This window comes from Pan paniscus, chromosome 5 (genome assembly GCF_029289425.2).
Source record: "Pan paniscus chromosome 5, NHGRI_mPanPan1-v2.0_pri, whole genome shotgun sequence".
Classification (NCBI taxonomy): Eukaryota; Metazoa; Chordata; class Mammalia; order Primates; family Hominidae; genus Pan; species Pan paniscus.
Window position 1 is genome coordinate 70,591,639 of NC_073254.2, and position 16,691 is coordinate 70,608,329.

The 16,691-nt window shown below is 37.2% G+C and overlaps 1 protein-coding gene across 2 annotated transcripts in view; it reads right to left on the reverse strand.

Moving 5' to 3' along the window:
* COL21A1 (collagen type XXI alpha 1 chain) overlaps positions 1-16,691 on the reverse strand; it is a 194,812-nt gene that overhangs the window by 70,381 nt on the left and 107,740 nt on the right. For both annotated transcript variants that reach the window (XM_063605320.1, XM_055113684.2), the window contains 4 exons: positions 3,282-3,335; positions 2,751-2,806; positions 1,436-1,487; positions 1,259-1,312 (listed from right to left, as the gene is read on the reverse strand). In XM_063605320.1, the coding sequence (XP_063461390.1) occupies positions 1,259-1,312; positions 1,436-1,487; positions 2,751-2,806; positions 3,282-3,335 (216 nt within the window). The remainder of the gene's footprint in view (positions 1-1,258; positions 1,313-1,435; positions 1,488-2,750; positions 2,807-3,281; positions 3,336-16,691) is intronic.

Here is a 16,691-nt window from a genome sequence, read left to right on the forward strand (position 1 = left end):
CTGTGCTGGGTGATTTGTCTTACTCAAGTCCCTTTCATACCATTCTAGATAGGTAACATTTACTCTATTTTTGAAATAGAAACTGTCAAAATATTTGCCAGAGAACATACAGCTAGTTAGAGAAAGTCATTGCAAGCTGGAAATCCAACTCCATTCTATTCTCTAAGCTCTCCTGCCTCCCAAAAAGAATAGTCCCATTTCTTGGGGCATATGGATTTATGCTAACAGAGGACAAAATATTAATTAAAATGAATGCTTAGGTTGTAGGCAAAGATAAAGTCTGTGTTCTCTCACATAGTCTAGATTATAAACTGTGTAAGAGTAGAAGCCATGATGGCTTTATTCTCCTCTATATGTCTAGTTTCTAATAAATATCAATAAAATCTGTTCAATTAAATAAGTGAGAAAATATGAAACCACTGAAGCATAATTAACAAGAAGGAACCAAGGACTTTAAAATGGGTTCCCATATTTTATAGTCAGGTTACTACTGTCTTAGGAAGTGTTGCCTCAAAGTATACTCTTTGAAGAATCATGGATATTTGAAAAACCTTCATAGCACTTGAAGCAAATAAATGAATAATTTTTCCTTTGGAAATCACCTACAGACCAAGAAAATTTGGACTGAATTTCTGAGCAACTTTGGGATTCAAAGAACTGACCGTTAGAAAACAAGATAACATCCCTATGTCCAATGCTTGACCAAAGGGCCTCTTCAGCTTTGATGGCTTATACAAATCTTCTCCTTAGGTATCCAAATCAGCTAACTCCTAACTCTAAGAATATGATGGTGCTAATGGACCACCCCAAGGGCATGTGCCCTTGAGTTTTTTCATAGACAATGAATTATTGACACTTTGCAGTTCCCCACTTACTCTAATGCTCTCATGCCCATACCACACAACTGATAAAGAAGCCAGGGTTAAGAAGACAGTTTCCCAGCCCACTGAAACCTCAATCTTTGGGAGACACAGAAAAGAACCTCTGCTTCTAACCTGCCAAACAAACCAATCTGAAGGGCTTATTGAAGAAGCTCAACCTTGTAATATCCTATGATTCACTTCTGACACCTAAGAGTCCACAATAAAGTCAAAAGAAATTCAGTAGCATTTTTAAATTACACGTAAAAAACCTTTTAGCTCATGAATTTTATCCCAATGCCACATGTTAAAAAATTTTAATATTGGTACATTTTTCTTATGTTTCCTCACAAGATACAAAAATCTTTTTGTCTTGTCCTTTTTTTTTTTGTAAATACCTTGAAACCAGGACTACCCATTAATCCATCCTTTCCATGTCTTCCTGGTTCTCCCTAAAAAATAAATACATATGCTTTAATATATTTTTGCACTAATTTTTTCTCTTTAAAGACAGATACTGTAAGATAGATTTTATTTAAAGCAAAATACTAAGAGCTTTTTTCTATCAAACTCACAGCAGGTCCAGGGAGGCCAGGGAAGCCAGCATTCCCCTTTTCACCTTTTGCACCCTGTATCAAAAACAAACACTTAAAACACAATCTTTACAATAATGTTTTCAAGTTCCAACCAAAACTTAAATAGAAAAGCTACTAAGTTAACATCATTATGTAGTAAAAACTCATGGAACTACAACTCATGTTGACTCTGCAAAGCACTATTTTACCAACCCAGTGGATGCAATATCAAGACATTAAAAATGTTGATAGATGCAGAATTATCATTACAAGCATCTAAACATAGAAATAACATCTTGGCAAAATTAAAAAGCAATGGGTATTTTAAATATTCTTCCCTCAGTGTGAGGAACTAGAAAGGCCCATAACATCAAATTTCAGTGGACATGTTTTTTGTTTGTTTGTTTGTTTATTTTTGAGACGGAGTCTCACTCTGTTGCCCAGGCTGGAGTGCAGTGGTGCAATCTCCGCTCACTGCAAGCTCCGCCTCCCGGGTTCACGCCATTCTCCTGCCTCAGCCTCCTGAGTAGCTGGGACTACAGGCGCCCACTACCACTCCTGGCTAATTTTGTTTTTGTATTTTTACTAGAGACGGGGTTTCACCGTGTTAGCCAGGATGGTCTCGATCTCCTGACCTCGTGATCTGCCCACCTCAGCCTCCCAAAGTGCTGGGATTACAGGCATGAGCCACTGCGCCCGGCCTTCAGTGGACACGTTTTTTAAGCAGCTACTGCTTCCTAAGGAATCTCTCACTGTAAATCTGTAAATTTTTTTTTTTTTTTTTTTTTTGAGATGGAGTCTTGCTCTGTCACCCAGGCTGGAGTGCAGTGGCGTGATCTTGGCTCTCTGCAACCTCCGCCTCCCAGGTTCAAGTGATTCTCCTGCCTTAGCCTCCCGAGCAGCTGGGACTACAGGCTCACACCACCACGCCCAGCTACTTTTTGTATTTTTAGTAGAGACAGGGTTTTACCATGTTGGCCAGGCTGGTCTCGAACTCCTGACTTCATCATCCACCCGCCTCGGCCTCCCAAAGTGCTGGGATTACAGGCGTGAGCCACCGCGCCCGGCCTGTAAATCTTTTAAAAGCTCAGAATGATCAACAATACAACATAATCTTATAGGATACCATACATAGCAGTCTGCAGTCACCAGTTCTTTTTTTCTTTTTTTTCTTTTTTCATTGTTCTGAATTAATCCCCTAAGAAGGGTGAACAGAGCTAACTGTTCTAATGCTGGGTTAGAACTGCAATTCAAGTTTTCTGTTTCCATTACATTAAAAGTTCAATATGAATACTTTGTTGTGTGATCTATACTTCCCTTTTTGCCATAAAATCCAGGTGATCCTTTGTCTCCTTTGGCACCCATTTCACCCTAAAAGACAAAATATAAATAGTGAATATTTAAGAAATATGAATATTTTTCTTATAAAGAAAAAATACAGATTATAAGCAAAAGAGTTTAATATGCCAAAAGCAAAACAAAATAGAAATAAAATAATTTAAAGTTTGCTTTAAAAGGCCCTCATTTCCAGGCTTTATAAAGAAAAATTTTAAAAATAACATTTAGTGCTGTAACAAGGCTTATAGTTTAAGGCCTATATTTAAGAAAACTTGTATACAGTATAACATCAATTTTTAAATACTATAAAATCATATATTTATAACTGGAAACTTTAAAGGGAATTTTGTAAAGTTTTGTGTAAACTAATATTAATCTTAGCCCATTGTTTACTTTATCTCTAGTTATATATGAACATTTATTTATAACACATTTGTAATATAAAAGTACTTTATATTTGAATTAAAAAATGGCTTTGCTATATTTAAAAGAAACAGATTTCTTCAACCTTTGATCCTGGCATGCCATGAAGCCCAGGAAAACCAGGAAGTCCACGATCACCCTGAAAATAAAACTGAAATTAATTACAAAGAAAAACCATTCCAGCCTAAACAATATCATCATCTATTCTTCAACCTCACCCTTGTCAAAATCCACTTCAAATCTATCTGCAAACAGTTAATTTCATATCAGCATTCAATCATCTCTATGAAAAATTATCCCTACTTTTCAGGGTTTCATTTATAATCAGAGAAGATAAGTATTTTGGAGCTAAGAAAATCTCACTAGCAATCCTGACTCCACCCTTAGTTAGCTACCACCTATTCTGAAAAAGTCTTAGGCTTTTACAGGGGCAAGACATATGAATTAATTGAAATGATCTAGTCCCAACACACTCAGGAAACAGTTAACCTCTGAGGTCCTATCCAGCTCAGTAATGAAAGACCCTAAGCATAAAGTCTAAACAGACTAGGATTCTGTGGAATTTTTAAAAATTGCTTATCTTACTAATTACTCATAGACGGTATCTGTTCATATGTGTCTATGAACATGAAGGCCGTAAGTTTTCTCCAAAAGAGAAAAGATGAAGAAAAGTCATAACAACTTGTTATTTAGTAGATATAAGTTTAGTACTTAGTTCAGCGGGATATGTTGGATGGTACTGCTTTAGCTTCAAAATCTTAATTGTGGAGACATAGTAAATAAAGAACCAATGACTTTCATGGCAAAATTTGGGTCAGATTCACTTTTATCTAGACAAATTAAGATTACACACAAGCAATCAATTATACTCCTAGCTTGTCTGGTAGACATATTAAAGATTATATCATCTGTGACTGATATAATTTTTATAAAAGTTATTGATTCATATGATTTAAAGAGTGATATATTTATTCAAGGCTTATAGAACCCTCCAAAGGCAACTCTTTTTATTCCAAAGTTCCACATCTCTTTGAGTTCAAATCACCAAACCATTGGTTATAGCTACATTTTCCATTTTCTTCATTATCTACTGACTTCCCACCATGAACGCAGAGGATTAATCTCTCATAGCATCCAACACCTCCTCCCCATCTCCACTTCTAACAGACACAAATCCCCTTAACCCTCAATTACAGCTTTGGTTAAATCAGTAGTCAGGGTTTATTTTGTTAAGACTTGCAGATGAGCTATAAAGATATTCTCATTACTTGCCTTTTCTTGCCCAAATGTTTATCTTTCCTGGAGTCAAATATGGCCATTTTAATTGTTTAGTTTCCTATAAACTTATTGTTATATTGAACTCCAAAATGTTTCCAACTGTCAAAATCACTTCTGATTGTATTCATTTGCATTGAAAATTTTTCTTTAATAAATATCTCCTAGACCTGTCTCATTTCAGTATGAATTTGATGTTCTTTATTTCTGAGTTCATTATCTTGTTTAGGGGAATATAATATCCAATGGCTTCCTGAGAAGGAATACATGGGAGATTACTTTCTGATACCTTAAATCTCTGAAAATGTCCTTATTCTATTCATTTATATATTTGATGATAATTTAGAATTTTTAAATCAGACTTTTGAAGGCTCTGCTTCACTCAGTTCTTGAGTTCAATATCACTAATAAGACGTGTGAAGTCTGATTCCTGATCATTTGTATGTAGCCTTTTGTTTCTTGTGTGTTTTTTGGAGCCTGGAGTGGGAGGGTAGGGATGGTAGGACTGGTGCAGTTTTTTCCCAAAGAAGCTTGCAGATCTTCCTCTTGTTTCCAGTGTCTTGAAGTATTATGCTATTATACACTGGTGTGGTCTATAATCATCCATTATGCTAGGTACTCTATAGGCCTTTTCATCTATGGAGAACTCATGCCCATACACGTGGACATCCCAGACTACACTTCCAAGCTCCATCCCCATCCATACGTCACATAAACAGGCTCCTCTCAGCCACCTGTAAGCATAGGGGTGGACACACAATTGTGCTGGAAGGTCTTTAGGAAGACAAAGGCAGGAAAGGGGATGGCAAACCCTGGAAATGGGATAGGGGTAGATTGTTCAGGGACTGCCAGAATCTAAGATCCAGAATGTGTTTTTTGTTTGCTTGTTTTTGGTTAAGCTCAATGGTGTGATGGAATGTGTTCTTCAGGTTCTGAAGACTCCTCACTCAACACCGAGGAACACAGCTGAAGCAGGGTGTAGCAGGGGTTCTGCCTCCCTGAAAGCATTCATGACAGGGTTTTTTCAAGTCTTCCTCTCCCTGTCTTGTATCAGTTTCTTCCAAGACTTTTTGTTTGTTGATCTTTAATGTTCCTGTGATATTTGGTGATTCTTTATTGTCAGTTCATATGGAAGGTGATAGGAGAATCTCTCTGTGGGTAGAGTTCAATGACTCTGAACTTTACTGTAATGTGGTCTGGCTGTGCCATTTCATTGGATGCTGTTCTAGATGTCAGTAGACTTCCCATACAAGGATCTTCTATGTCTCTAGTTTATAGGACTGGCTGACCGCATTCTGGAGGCCAGGTAGAGAAAGAGGAGAAGGAGGTCGCCACATGAGTAAACTATCACCAATTCCCATTGTTTTTGTTTTGTTTTGTTTTTTGAGATGGAGTTTCGCTCTTTCGCCCAGGCTGGAGTGAAGTGGTGTGATCGCGGCTCACTGCAACCTCTGCCCCCCAGGCTCAAGTGATTCTCCTGCCTCAGCCTCCTGAGTAGCTGGGATTACAGGTACCCACCACCATGCCTGGCTAATTTTTGTATTTTTAGTAGAGACAGGGTTTCACCATGTTGGCCATGGTGGTCTCAAACTCCTGACCTCAGGTGATCTACCTGCCTCGGCCTCCCAAAGTGCTAGGATTACAGGCATGAGCCACCATGCTCAGCCTACTCCTATTGTTTTAATTTTAGTACAACTCTCCCTCTTCTCCCCAGGCTAGAGACCCTCAGCTTTCTCTTCTCCAGAAAATAAACTTTTGTGTTTCTGCTACGGTGGAGGAGAGATTCACTTGGCTACACAGAGTTGAGGAAGGGATAGTGGGATTTAACTCTTCTTAAATGGACATTCAGTCATGTTTGCATTTTTAGCTCCGCTGTCACCTCCACTTTAGAAACATTGATATTATCATTTCCGGAACCTGTGGAGTATCTGTGCATATGTGTGCGTGTGTACATATAAATGTGTGTGTGTACTGGCAAAAGGGGGGCCTCTGTTATATAAATCAGATCTCTTCTAATTTTAGGATTCAGCTTCCCAGTATCCTAGAATGCAGATAATACAGTAACTGGTGATATAACCTTGACTTTATAAGTGACAGCAACACTCAGAGAGACTAGAGCAACAAGAGGGAAAAACACAAGTCCCTGAATGAGTTTGTAGACAACCAATTATATGAGAAAAATAAACTTCTTTCTCATTTAAACTACTGCATTTGGTCTATTTGTTATAGATCTTTGCCACCCACCTAACAAATACAAAGAATAACTATGTTTCCAGTCTAAAAGGAATCATACTTTTTAGCTTATACTAAATGTCTTTCTCAAGAATAATTGCTTCCTCTGTCACGTGCGTGCGTGTGTGTGTGTGTGTGTGTGAGAGAGAGAGAGAGAGAGAGACAGACAGACAGACAGAAAGATAGGTAGGGAGAGAAAAGACCCAATAAAAGCCTATAACTCCCTAGAACGAATTATTCCCCAAATTCAACAATTTACCCAAACAGAGGACAAAAAAATAAATAAATAAATTTTAGGGGAAGACCAAGTGACACAAGAAAACTGGGTATTCTTTCCCCTACCATATGAACTCCTAATACAAGAACCTAACCCAAACTACCTTTTGAATATATATATTCAAAGTGTGTGTGTGTGTGTTTTTGTGCGTCATTCAGAAATTTTATATCAAAGATCCAGAATGTGTTTTTTGTTTGCTTGTTTTTGGTTAAGCTCAATGGTGTGATGGAATGTGTTCTTCAGGTTCTGAAAATTCCTCACTCAACACTGAGGAACACAGCTGAAGCAGGGTGTAGCAGGGGTTCTGCCTCCCTGAGAGCATTCATGACAGGGTTTTATATATATATATAAAATTTCAAATTACATATTTATAATTTAAAATTTGAAATTAAAATTTCAAATTATATATATGTATATTTTATATATATATATATATTTCCCTTTTGCTTGGAGCAGAAGGAGTGGGCAGAGTTCTGAGAGAGAGAAAGAGGACTGGAGTTAAGAAAACAATCTGAATTGACTCTTTAGAAAACACTACATTGAGATAACCAGTTAAAGGCAGAGCTAGACTAAGATATACTATTAATAAGATGGAATTTAGCTGGGTAATGAATGCTTAATAAAACTATAGAAGAAAGAGGTAAGCTGAGATTCCCTATTAAGGCTGAACAAAGTCCAAGCTATGACTTCCATTCTCTGGCTATAGGTTATAAAAGACATAATATCCAAACTTTCTTTTATTGGAGATGGCAAACAGATCTCAGATGAAGTAGGAAGACTAGGAACATCCACTCATGTTGGGACAGAAAAAATACAAGGTCGGGACAAAGCTACTCTTATGTGCCAAAGGAAGATTTTTAAGTATAATAAAAAGGTGTAGTATTCATGTTAACATAAATCAGTGTGAGAGAGAGAGAAAGAAGGAGAGAGCGAGCAGCAACAAGTTGTCAGCAAAACTGTTGGGGAATATTGAAACAGTATGTACAAAATACGGAACACAAAAAAGTATGGCTCAAACACATTATACTCAATCAAGTTATTTATACGGTTTAACAGCAATGGATAGCAAAGAAGAGATAAAGTTGGGCCAAAGCCTATCCAGGATGGGCATGTAACATAAAACATAAATGGCTCCTGTGTTGGCCTCTGAGCCACTGGGTCATTTGTTACTATAATGCAGCTTAGCCTAAGTTAATTAGTACAGTTGCAATATTAGAAATAGGAGGCTGCCAAAACAACAATATTAAAATGTATATATGTCATTGGCTTTTGGGACAGGTAGTGAGCAATGAAAAACAATTATTGAAGGTTGAAAAAATGGTGTCTTATGTAAAATTGTGGTGAAATAATTGATTAAAAGCCTTGCTTGTAATAACTTGCAAAGGAAAATAATATATCAAATGAACTTATAGCTAGAGGTAAAGAACTGAGAAAACAGAATGTAAATATATATTATGAATTGACTGTTATTGGAAGTATTTGACAAGGTACTATTTTAAAAAATATATGCGCTCACAAAATAATTGGCCAGGTTGCCAGTAGTAATTAAAAGAAATAGACCAAGTGTAAAAACACTGGGATTAGGAGATACAATTGTTTTTCTCATCTCTAATGTAATGGTGAATGCTTTTAAAAAATAAAAGTCCAGTTAAAACTCAGCCTCTGGGAGGGATGAAATCAAAGATGTGGCTATAAACACCATCCTTAAAAATCTCTGAGTCCATTAAGGGGAGGTTCAATAAATCCTGTCAAGCTGGACAGTGTGACGCATGAAAAGTAAACAAAGAGTGTAGTGGATGCCTGATTAATTTAGGTCACCCATTATTAAGTGTAGAGAAGGAGATGTGATTGAAACAAGATTGTGGATGCTGCTATTGGCTGGAATCAAAAGTCAAAAACATAAAATTGCAAATACACACACACACATATACATATACTATATGCTGTTGAGAGAGTTATTATATAATACCACAGGAACCACCAACCTGAACTAAAAGAGACTCTGCCTGTTGGAGACTTAACATGAAAACAAAGTTACCCTGTATTTGCACTATTTTTAATACTTTTTCTGGACTACCAACAAATTTAGACAAATACAGAAATAAGGCTAAAAATAAAAGGAAGAAAAATTATTTTTAAGATTATACCTCTAATATGTCAATAGATCTAATAACCTAAATGAGTAAGAGAAATGAATTCACTTGGTGCTTTAAAAATATAAAAAATAAATAGTGTTTGATATATACAATATAACCAATATAAAATATATTTTTAAAGGGCTCCATTTATAATAAAAACAAAAGAGATAAAAAATTTTTAGGTTAAAATAAAATTGGATAATGTTCGGGACTAATATCAAAAAATTCAAGATTGAAGTAAAAAGAAAAATAAGCCATAATCTTGAATAGCAATTGGAGAGATGTCAATGCTTTTAAAACTAATCCATATGTGCAAAGGGATCCTAACTGAAATGTGAATAGCAATTTCTAAAAAATTGAAGGAAAGATACTGAGCTTTATCTGGAAAAATAAGTATTCAAAAATAGCCAGGAAATTTTGATTATAAAGAATAATGAGGAAGGATTAGCCCTGCCAATATTAAGTCAGATCATGAAGTGACAATAATTAAAACAATTCTGCAGTGGAGAAGATGTAGACAGGTCAACAGAACAGAATGTAAAGCCAAAACACCAGGCCCAAATGAAAATGGAAATTTAATGGAAATAAATGGAGAAAAAAGTGGTACTCCATGAATACTATGGCAACTGGCTCTTTATTTAGAAAAATGATTTCATAAAATAAGAATGCTGGTATGGTTTGGCTGTGTCCCCACCCAAATCTCATTTTGAATTGTACCTCCCACAATTCCCACTTGTCATGGGAGGAACCCAGTGGGAGGTAATTGAATCACAGGGGCAGGTCTTTCACGTGCTGCTCTCGTGATAGTGAATATGTCTCATAAGATCTGATGGTTTTAAAAATGCGAGTTTCCCTCCACAAGCTGGCTGTTTTCCTGCTGCCATCCATGTAAGACTTGACTTGCTCCTCCTTGCCCTCCACCATGATTGTGAGGCCTCCCCAGCCACATGAAACTGTCAGTCCATTAAACCTCTTTTGTTTGTAAATTGCCCAGTCTCAGCTATGTCTTTATCAGCAGTGTGAAAATGAACTAATCCATTAATTGGTACCAGTAGAGTAGGGTGCTGCTGAAAAGACAACCAAAAATGTGGAAGCAACTTTGGAACTGGGTAACCAGCAGAGGTTGGAACAGTTTGGAGGGCTCAGAAGAACACAGAAAAATGTGAGAAAGTTTTGAACTCCCCAGAGACTTGTTGAATGGCTTTGACCAAAATGCTGAGAATGACATGGACAATGAAACCCAGGTTCAGGTGATCTCAGATGGAGATGAGAAACTTGTTGGGAACTGGAGTAAAAGCAACTCTTGTTATGTTTTAGCAAAGAGACTGGTGGCATTTTCCCCCTGCCCTAAAGATTTGTAGAACTTTGAGATTATTTAGAGTATCTGGCAGAAGAAATTTCTAAGGAGCAAGGCATTCAAGAGGTAACTTGGGTGCTGTTAAAGGCATTCAATTTTATAAATGAAGTAGAGTATAATAGTTTGGAAAATTTGCAGCCTGATAATGTGATAGAAAAGAAAATCCCATTTTCTGCGGAGAAATTTAAGCTGGCTGCAGGAATTTGCATAAGTAACAAGCAGCTGAATGTTAATCTCCAATAAAATGGCAAAAATGTCTTCAGGGCATGTCAGAGGTCTTCATGGCAGCCCCTCCCATCACAGGCCTGGAGGCCTATGAGGAAAAAATGTTTTCATGGGCCAGGGCCAGGGCCCCCTTGCTCTGTGCAGCCTAGGGACTTGGTACCCTACGTTCCAGCCACTCCAGCCATGGCTAAAAGGGACAAAGGTACAGCATGAGCCATTGCTTCAGAGGGTGCAGGCCCCATGCCTTGGCAGCTTTCATGTGGTGTTGACACTGCAGATGCACAGAAGTCAAGAACTGAGGTTTGGGAACCTCCACCTAGACTTCAGAGGATGTATGGAAATGCCTGGATGCCCAGGCAGAAATTTGCTGCAGGGGCAGGGTCCTGGTGGAAAACCTCTGCTTGGGCAGTGAGGAAGCGAAATGTGGGGTTGGAGCCCCCCAGAGTCCCTACTGGGGTACTGCCTAGCAGAGCTGTGAGAAGAAGGTCACAGTCCTCCAAACCCCAGAATGGTATATCTACCGATAGCTTGCACCATGCACCTGGAAAAGCCACAGACACTCAACGCCAGACTGTGAAAGCAATCGAGAGGGAGGCTGTACCCTGCAAAGCTACAGAAGCAGAGCTGCCCAAGACCATGGGAACCCCCTTCTTGCATCAGCATGACCTGGATGTAAGACATGGAGTAAAAGGAGAGCATTTTGGAGCTTTAAGATTTGACTGCACCGCTGGATTTCAGACTTGCATAGGGCCTTTACCCCCTTCGTTTTGGTCAATTTCTCCCATTCGGAATGGGAGTATTTATCCAATGCCTCTACCCCTATTTTATCTAGGAAATAATTAAGTTGCTTTTGATTTTACTGGCTCATAAGTGGAAAGGACTTGCCTTGTCTCAAATGAGACTTTGGACTATGGACTTTCAAGTTAATGCTGAAATGATTTAAGACTTTGGGGTACTGTTGGGAAGGCATGATTGGTTTTGAAATGTGAAGACATAAGATTTGGGAGGGAACAGGAGTGGAATGATACGGTTTGGCTATGTCCCCACCCAAATCTCAAATTGAATTGTAACTTCCATAATTCCCACTTGTGGGAGGAACCCAACGGGAGGCAATTGAATCATGGGGTGGGTCTTTCCTGTGCTGTTCACGTGATAGTGAATAAGTCTCATGAGATCTGATCGTTTTAAAAATGGGAGTTTCTCTGCACAAGCTCTTTCTCTTTGCCTGCTGCCATCCATGTAAGACGTGACTTGCTCCTCCTTGCCTTCCACCATGATTGTGAGGCCCCCTCCCATGATTGTGAGACCTCCCCAGTCACATGGAACTTTAAGTCCATTAAACCTCTTTTTTTTGTAAATTGCCCAGTCTCAGGTATGTCTTTATTAGCAGTGTGGAAACACACTAATACAAATGCTTACCTAACTTTACTCCAAAAACCAAAAATTAAAGGTAAAAAATAATAAAATTACAAAAATAAAATCACCAGTAATTATAATCAACATGCTAGAATGTGAAACCTTTCTATTTATATACAAAGATAGGAGAAAAAAAGAAGAAAAAACTACTTTACATGAAAATGAAAATTTTCTCTATGGCTAAAATTCCAAAAACCAAGTAAAAACACATAATACAACCCAGAAAAAATATTTTCACACATACAAACAACAACTTATGAAACGCATATAAAAATCAATCTTTAAAAGGATCACAGCCCAGTAGGAAAATAAAAGATATGAGAAAACCGGCAAATTACAGAGAAGTAACACAATGCCCCCAAATCGCATGTCAAGATACCTTACCCAACTCACTAATAAAGCAATGAAAATCAAACCAGTATCATTTCTAAACTATACTGGTGAAAATTAGAATTAAAAAAAAAAACAGTGCTGATAAGAATGTGAGGAAAGATATTCTCATATACTTGTTGAAAGAGAATCAACTTTCTGGGAACTCAATAAGCAATTTAAATCAAAGTTTAACTATGAAGTTAACCCTTTGATCCAATAATCAATTTTACTTCCGAGGACTTTTCCTGTTGATAAACTCATGAAAAACTACTGAGAAATATATTCAAAGATGTTTCTTACAGTCTTATTGGTAATGCCTAAATAATAATAATAAATAAAGAACCAAGGCAATCTTTGAGATTTCTTAAATTTGATAAAAACAGTCCCTACATTGTATAGCTATGATTAACCTTTTCTTTATACTTTCTTTCATGAAGCCTTTCCAATTTTTAACTTTCCTTTAAACTCCTAGAGAATTTTATTTGACTTTCTTCTTTGGCACTTAACATTGACTATCTTGAAATACAGTTACTTTGTGTTATGTCCTTTATCAGACTCCAACCTCTTTGAGGAAACAATTCATCCTTAACTCATTCCTATTTTTTTCTCGGTACAACTACTATTTACTCATATCCAGATTCCTCTCCACTCTCTGGCATATGGGAAATCATACTTACCTAATCTGTTAAAATACATGTGGTTTGCACAATTTGCTCTAGTTAATTAAACATGAATGGTAGTGATTTAAAAGCCAATGTTTGATTCTCTCTGCACCTGCCACCATAATTAGTCATGATCTAGATGGTGAAATATCTGTTAATCTGAGTCTCCCTGTGAAGACAATGGGAAGCTCCTCACTGCTGCTGATAAATATGTAGTTTGAGGAGCAATAAACCTTTGATTTAAGCCACAAGCATGTGGGGTTTGCTTGTTACTGTAGCATAAGCTACTCTAGCCTATCTATTGTCTTGCTTGTGATTAATAATAATTTGCTGAATATACAGAATGTTTTCATTTCCCAAAACACAGTGAACACTCTTGGGTGCTCAAAGAAAATTTCAATAAAACAAATATTTGGGGGAGTCACACTCTTGGTCCTATCAGAGTTTACAAGTGATTAAAGTCAAAGAGAATCCAAACTAGTAAGATAATTCCACTTCCCACAGGCTGCTTTCCAAACCTTTCATGGCTGATGAATATAACTTTGATGAGCCTGTCCATCTTTTAAGCCGATCTAGAGTCATAGTCTTCAGTCAGGTCAAGATTATTTTTGGGGCTAGTAAAAGAACATGACAACTACTATTTTTAAAATTCATTTAAAAAAATGTCTTTGTGTGTGTGTTTCAAATTCACATAATACTTTGCTCAGTAGCACAGATATATAATTTTTATATATAAGTCTACATGTTCAAAAGTCTTTTACTGCAATACATTTCGCAATTTAAAGGTTTGATGACCTATGATCTAGAATGAACTATCCCTCTTCCCTAGAGAGAAATGTAGACCATGAACACTCCTATGGCCCAGTCAGCACGACCGTGGGTACTCATTCATCTTCTCCCTCCCCTGCCTATCTTCTTGGCTCTTGACAGGCATTCAGGGATTCTTCTCACAGTGCAGGCAGTAGACTAAAAGAAGCACAAGTCACACAGTGAAAAGCTACTCTGGCCAAAGCAGAAAAATACAGGAAAAAGAAAGCCAGATTGGGATCAAGGTATTTTATTTCAACCCCCTAGATCCTTGAGTAACTTGACACAAATGACTTAAGCTCTTCATTTTTCAGTTCTCCAAAATGTAAAATGAGGATAATTTACTTCACAATTAATCTAAAATGAGCACAGTATGACTTACTGTACTAATCCCACAGGACTTTTTGTGAGGATTTAATGTAAAGGGGAACACATATGGACAAAATTGATGCAAAACATATCAGGAATAAAATAGAAAAGGGTACACAACACAGTAAAAACCCTGAAAGCACCCAATACATAAAGTTTTGTACAGATCCGTGGCTTCTTTTCCTCTCAGAAAAAATAAAAGCAAAAACAACAACAAAAACACAAATCCTAAGTCTTACACAAGCTCAGGCAATAATGACCTATGGGAAACTATTTAAATCTACTAAAATAATTCCTCTCTCTAACACAGTGATGGGGATTCCATCTGGGGTTTGGGATTACCATTGAACTACTCATGCCTACAAAAGAAATAGATTTCTAAACTTCTACTACTGAGTCTCTGCAGTAGCTTCTCAATGACCATACAACAGAAGACATCCAAACAGAAGATAAAAGTCAAGTTTAGAACCAACAAAATATAAAGCATTCTAAAAAATTCAATAAAAGTTTTAAGTTTCCTTATAATACCAACAGAAAAAAGAGAAAACCAGGACAGAAGAGGAATAACATCCAATAAATAAGGCAAGACATGGAATTAATGGTTCTTCATAATAAACTAAGATGTTAAATCCACTATATTATAGTTTTAAAAGAAAAAAGGTTGAAAGATCAGGAGATAATCCAGATTGCAAAAGCAGCCACAGAATTAGTTAAAACCTGAGCACACATAAGTCAGCACCATGTGTACAGAAAGGACACTCAACAATGCCTAATATCAGAGAATATTTAGGGAGGGCAGAGCTAGTGCTGTTTGGGGAGAAAATCCTCTGAGGAAAGGATTTTTTTAAAGGAAATTGCAGTTTTTACCATTGAAAGTAATGTCAAAAATCACAATTACTTTTGCACCAACCTAATAGTAACACCACTTCCATAAAAAGTAGAGAAATTTGTTTTCTGAAAACCCGATTGTAACAACTCCAAGTTTCTCCAGATTCAGATGAAGCAAAATATTTTTTAGAAAAGAGGTTGTGCATATGTGTATGTCTGTATTTAATATTCTTATTATTTACTATAGTAGTTAATCATATCAATAATTACTATAATTATAAAATATATGTATATATATTTTATATATACATTTATATCCATATATGTTTATACTTCTTAATATTACAATAATAAAATCTCTTAATGAGGAAGGGGAAGAGGACAGGGCTGAATCCTGGAGGCACCCCACCATTTAGAGAATGTGTGGAGGAGGAAGAGAAAGAGCCAACGAGAAAACATGAAAAGGTAACTAGTGACGGCAAGGAGAAATCTAGGAGCATGTGGTATCCCAGAAGCCAAGAGAAGAAATCGTCCCAAGAAGGAGGGAATAGTCAACAGTGTCAAACACTGTAGAGACATACAGCAAAACAAGAAGAAATAATTGAAAAATACTGACTACTGGATATCAAAGATGGAAGACTGGTGATCTAAATATGCAGCAGAAGGTTGGGATGGAAGTCCTTCTAGAGTGGGTCAGAGAGAGAAATGGCAGTGAAAATGTGCAGGAAATAAAGGCAAACCTTTTGGAGCACTTGTACTACAATGAGAAACAGGGAAATGGCCTGGTAGCTAAAGGAAGATATGTGGTAGAGGAAGTGGGGAGGTTTGGGTGGTTTCAAATGGATCATCCTTTAGGCTATTGGGAAAATTTAACTAGAAAAGAAAATGACTATTGACACAGAAGAGAAGGGCTAGTTAATACACAAAGTAATGCAAAAAGATGGGATCCAGACTGCAAGAGGAGGCCTGTGGACTCCACATGGACACTTCGCCCATAATAAGAGGAGGAAAGGCAGAATATAGGTACATATACGGGTAGGAGGGTAGACATAGTGGGAAGACATTTAGGGAATTTCTGTCTGATTGTTTCAGATGCAGCACTTCAACAGAGAGAGGAAGGATAAAGGATCACTCAAAGATATTTCCAAAACTTTTGCCTTAAGTAATCAGCAGAATGGTGGCCCAATAACAAATCATGATCATCATCACTATGATCACCAATTTATAGCATTTAATTTAGGCCAACCACATGCATGCCCTCATTTAATCTTCACAAAAAGCCTAGGAAGTAAGTAATACTATGGCTTCCACTTTCCAGATGATAAAAACCAGGTTTAAAGAGATTAACAAGTGTGATTTGGGAGGTAAGCAGTCTGAATTCAGAACTAAGCCTATAATCTATAATCTGTAACTGCTTTAAGCCCCCAAATCTCACACACATGCACACTTGTGCACACACACTTGTGCGCATACACACACACACACAAGTGTTTGGGCATGGTGTTATCAGAAAATCACATGGGTAGACTCTCTCCCT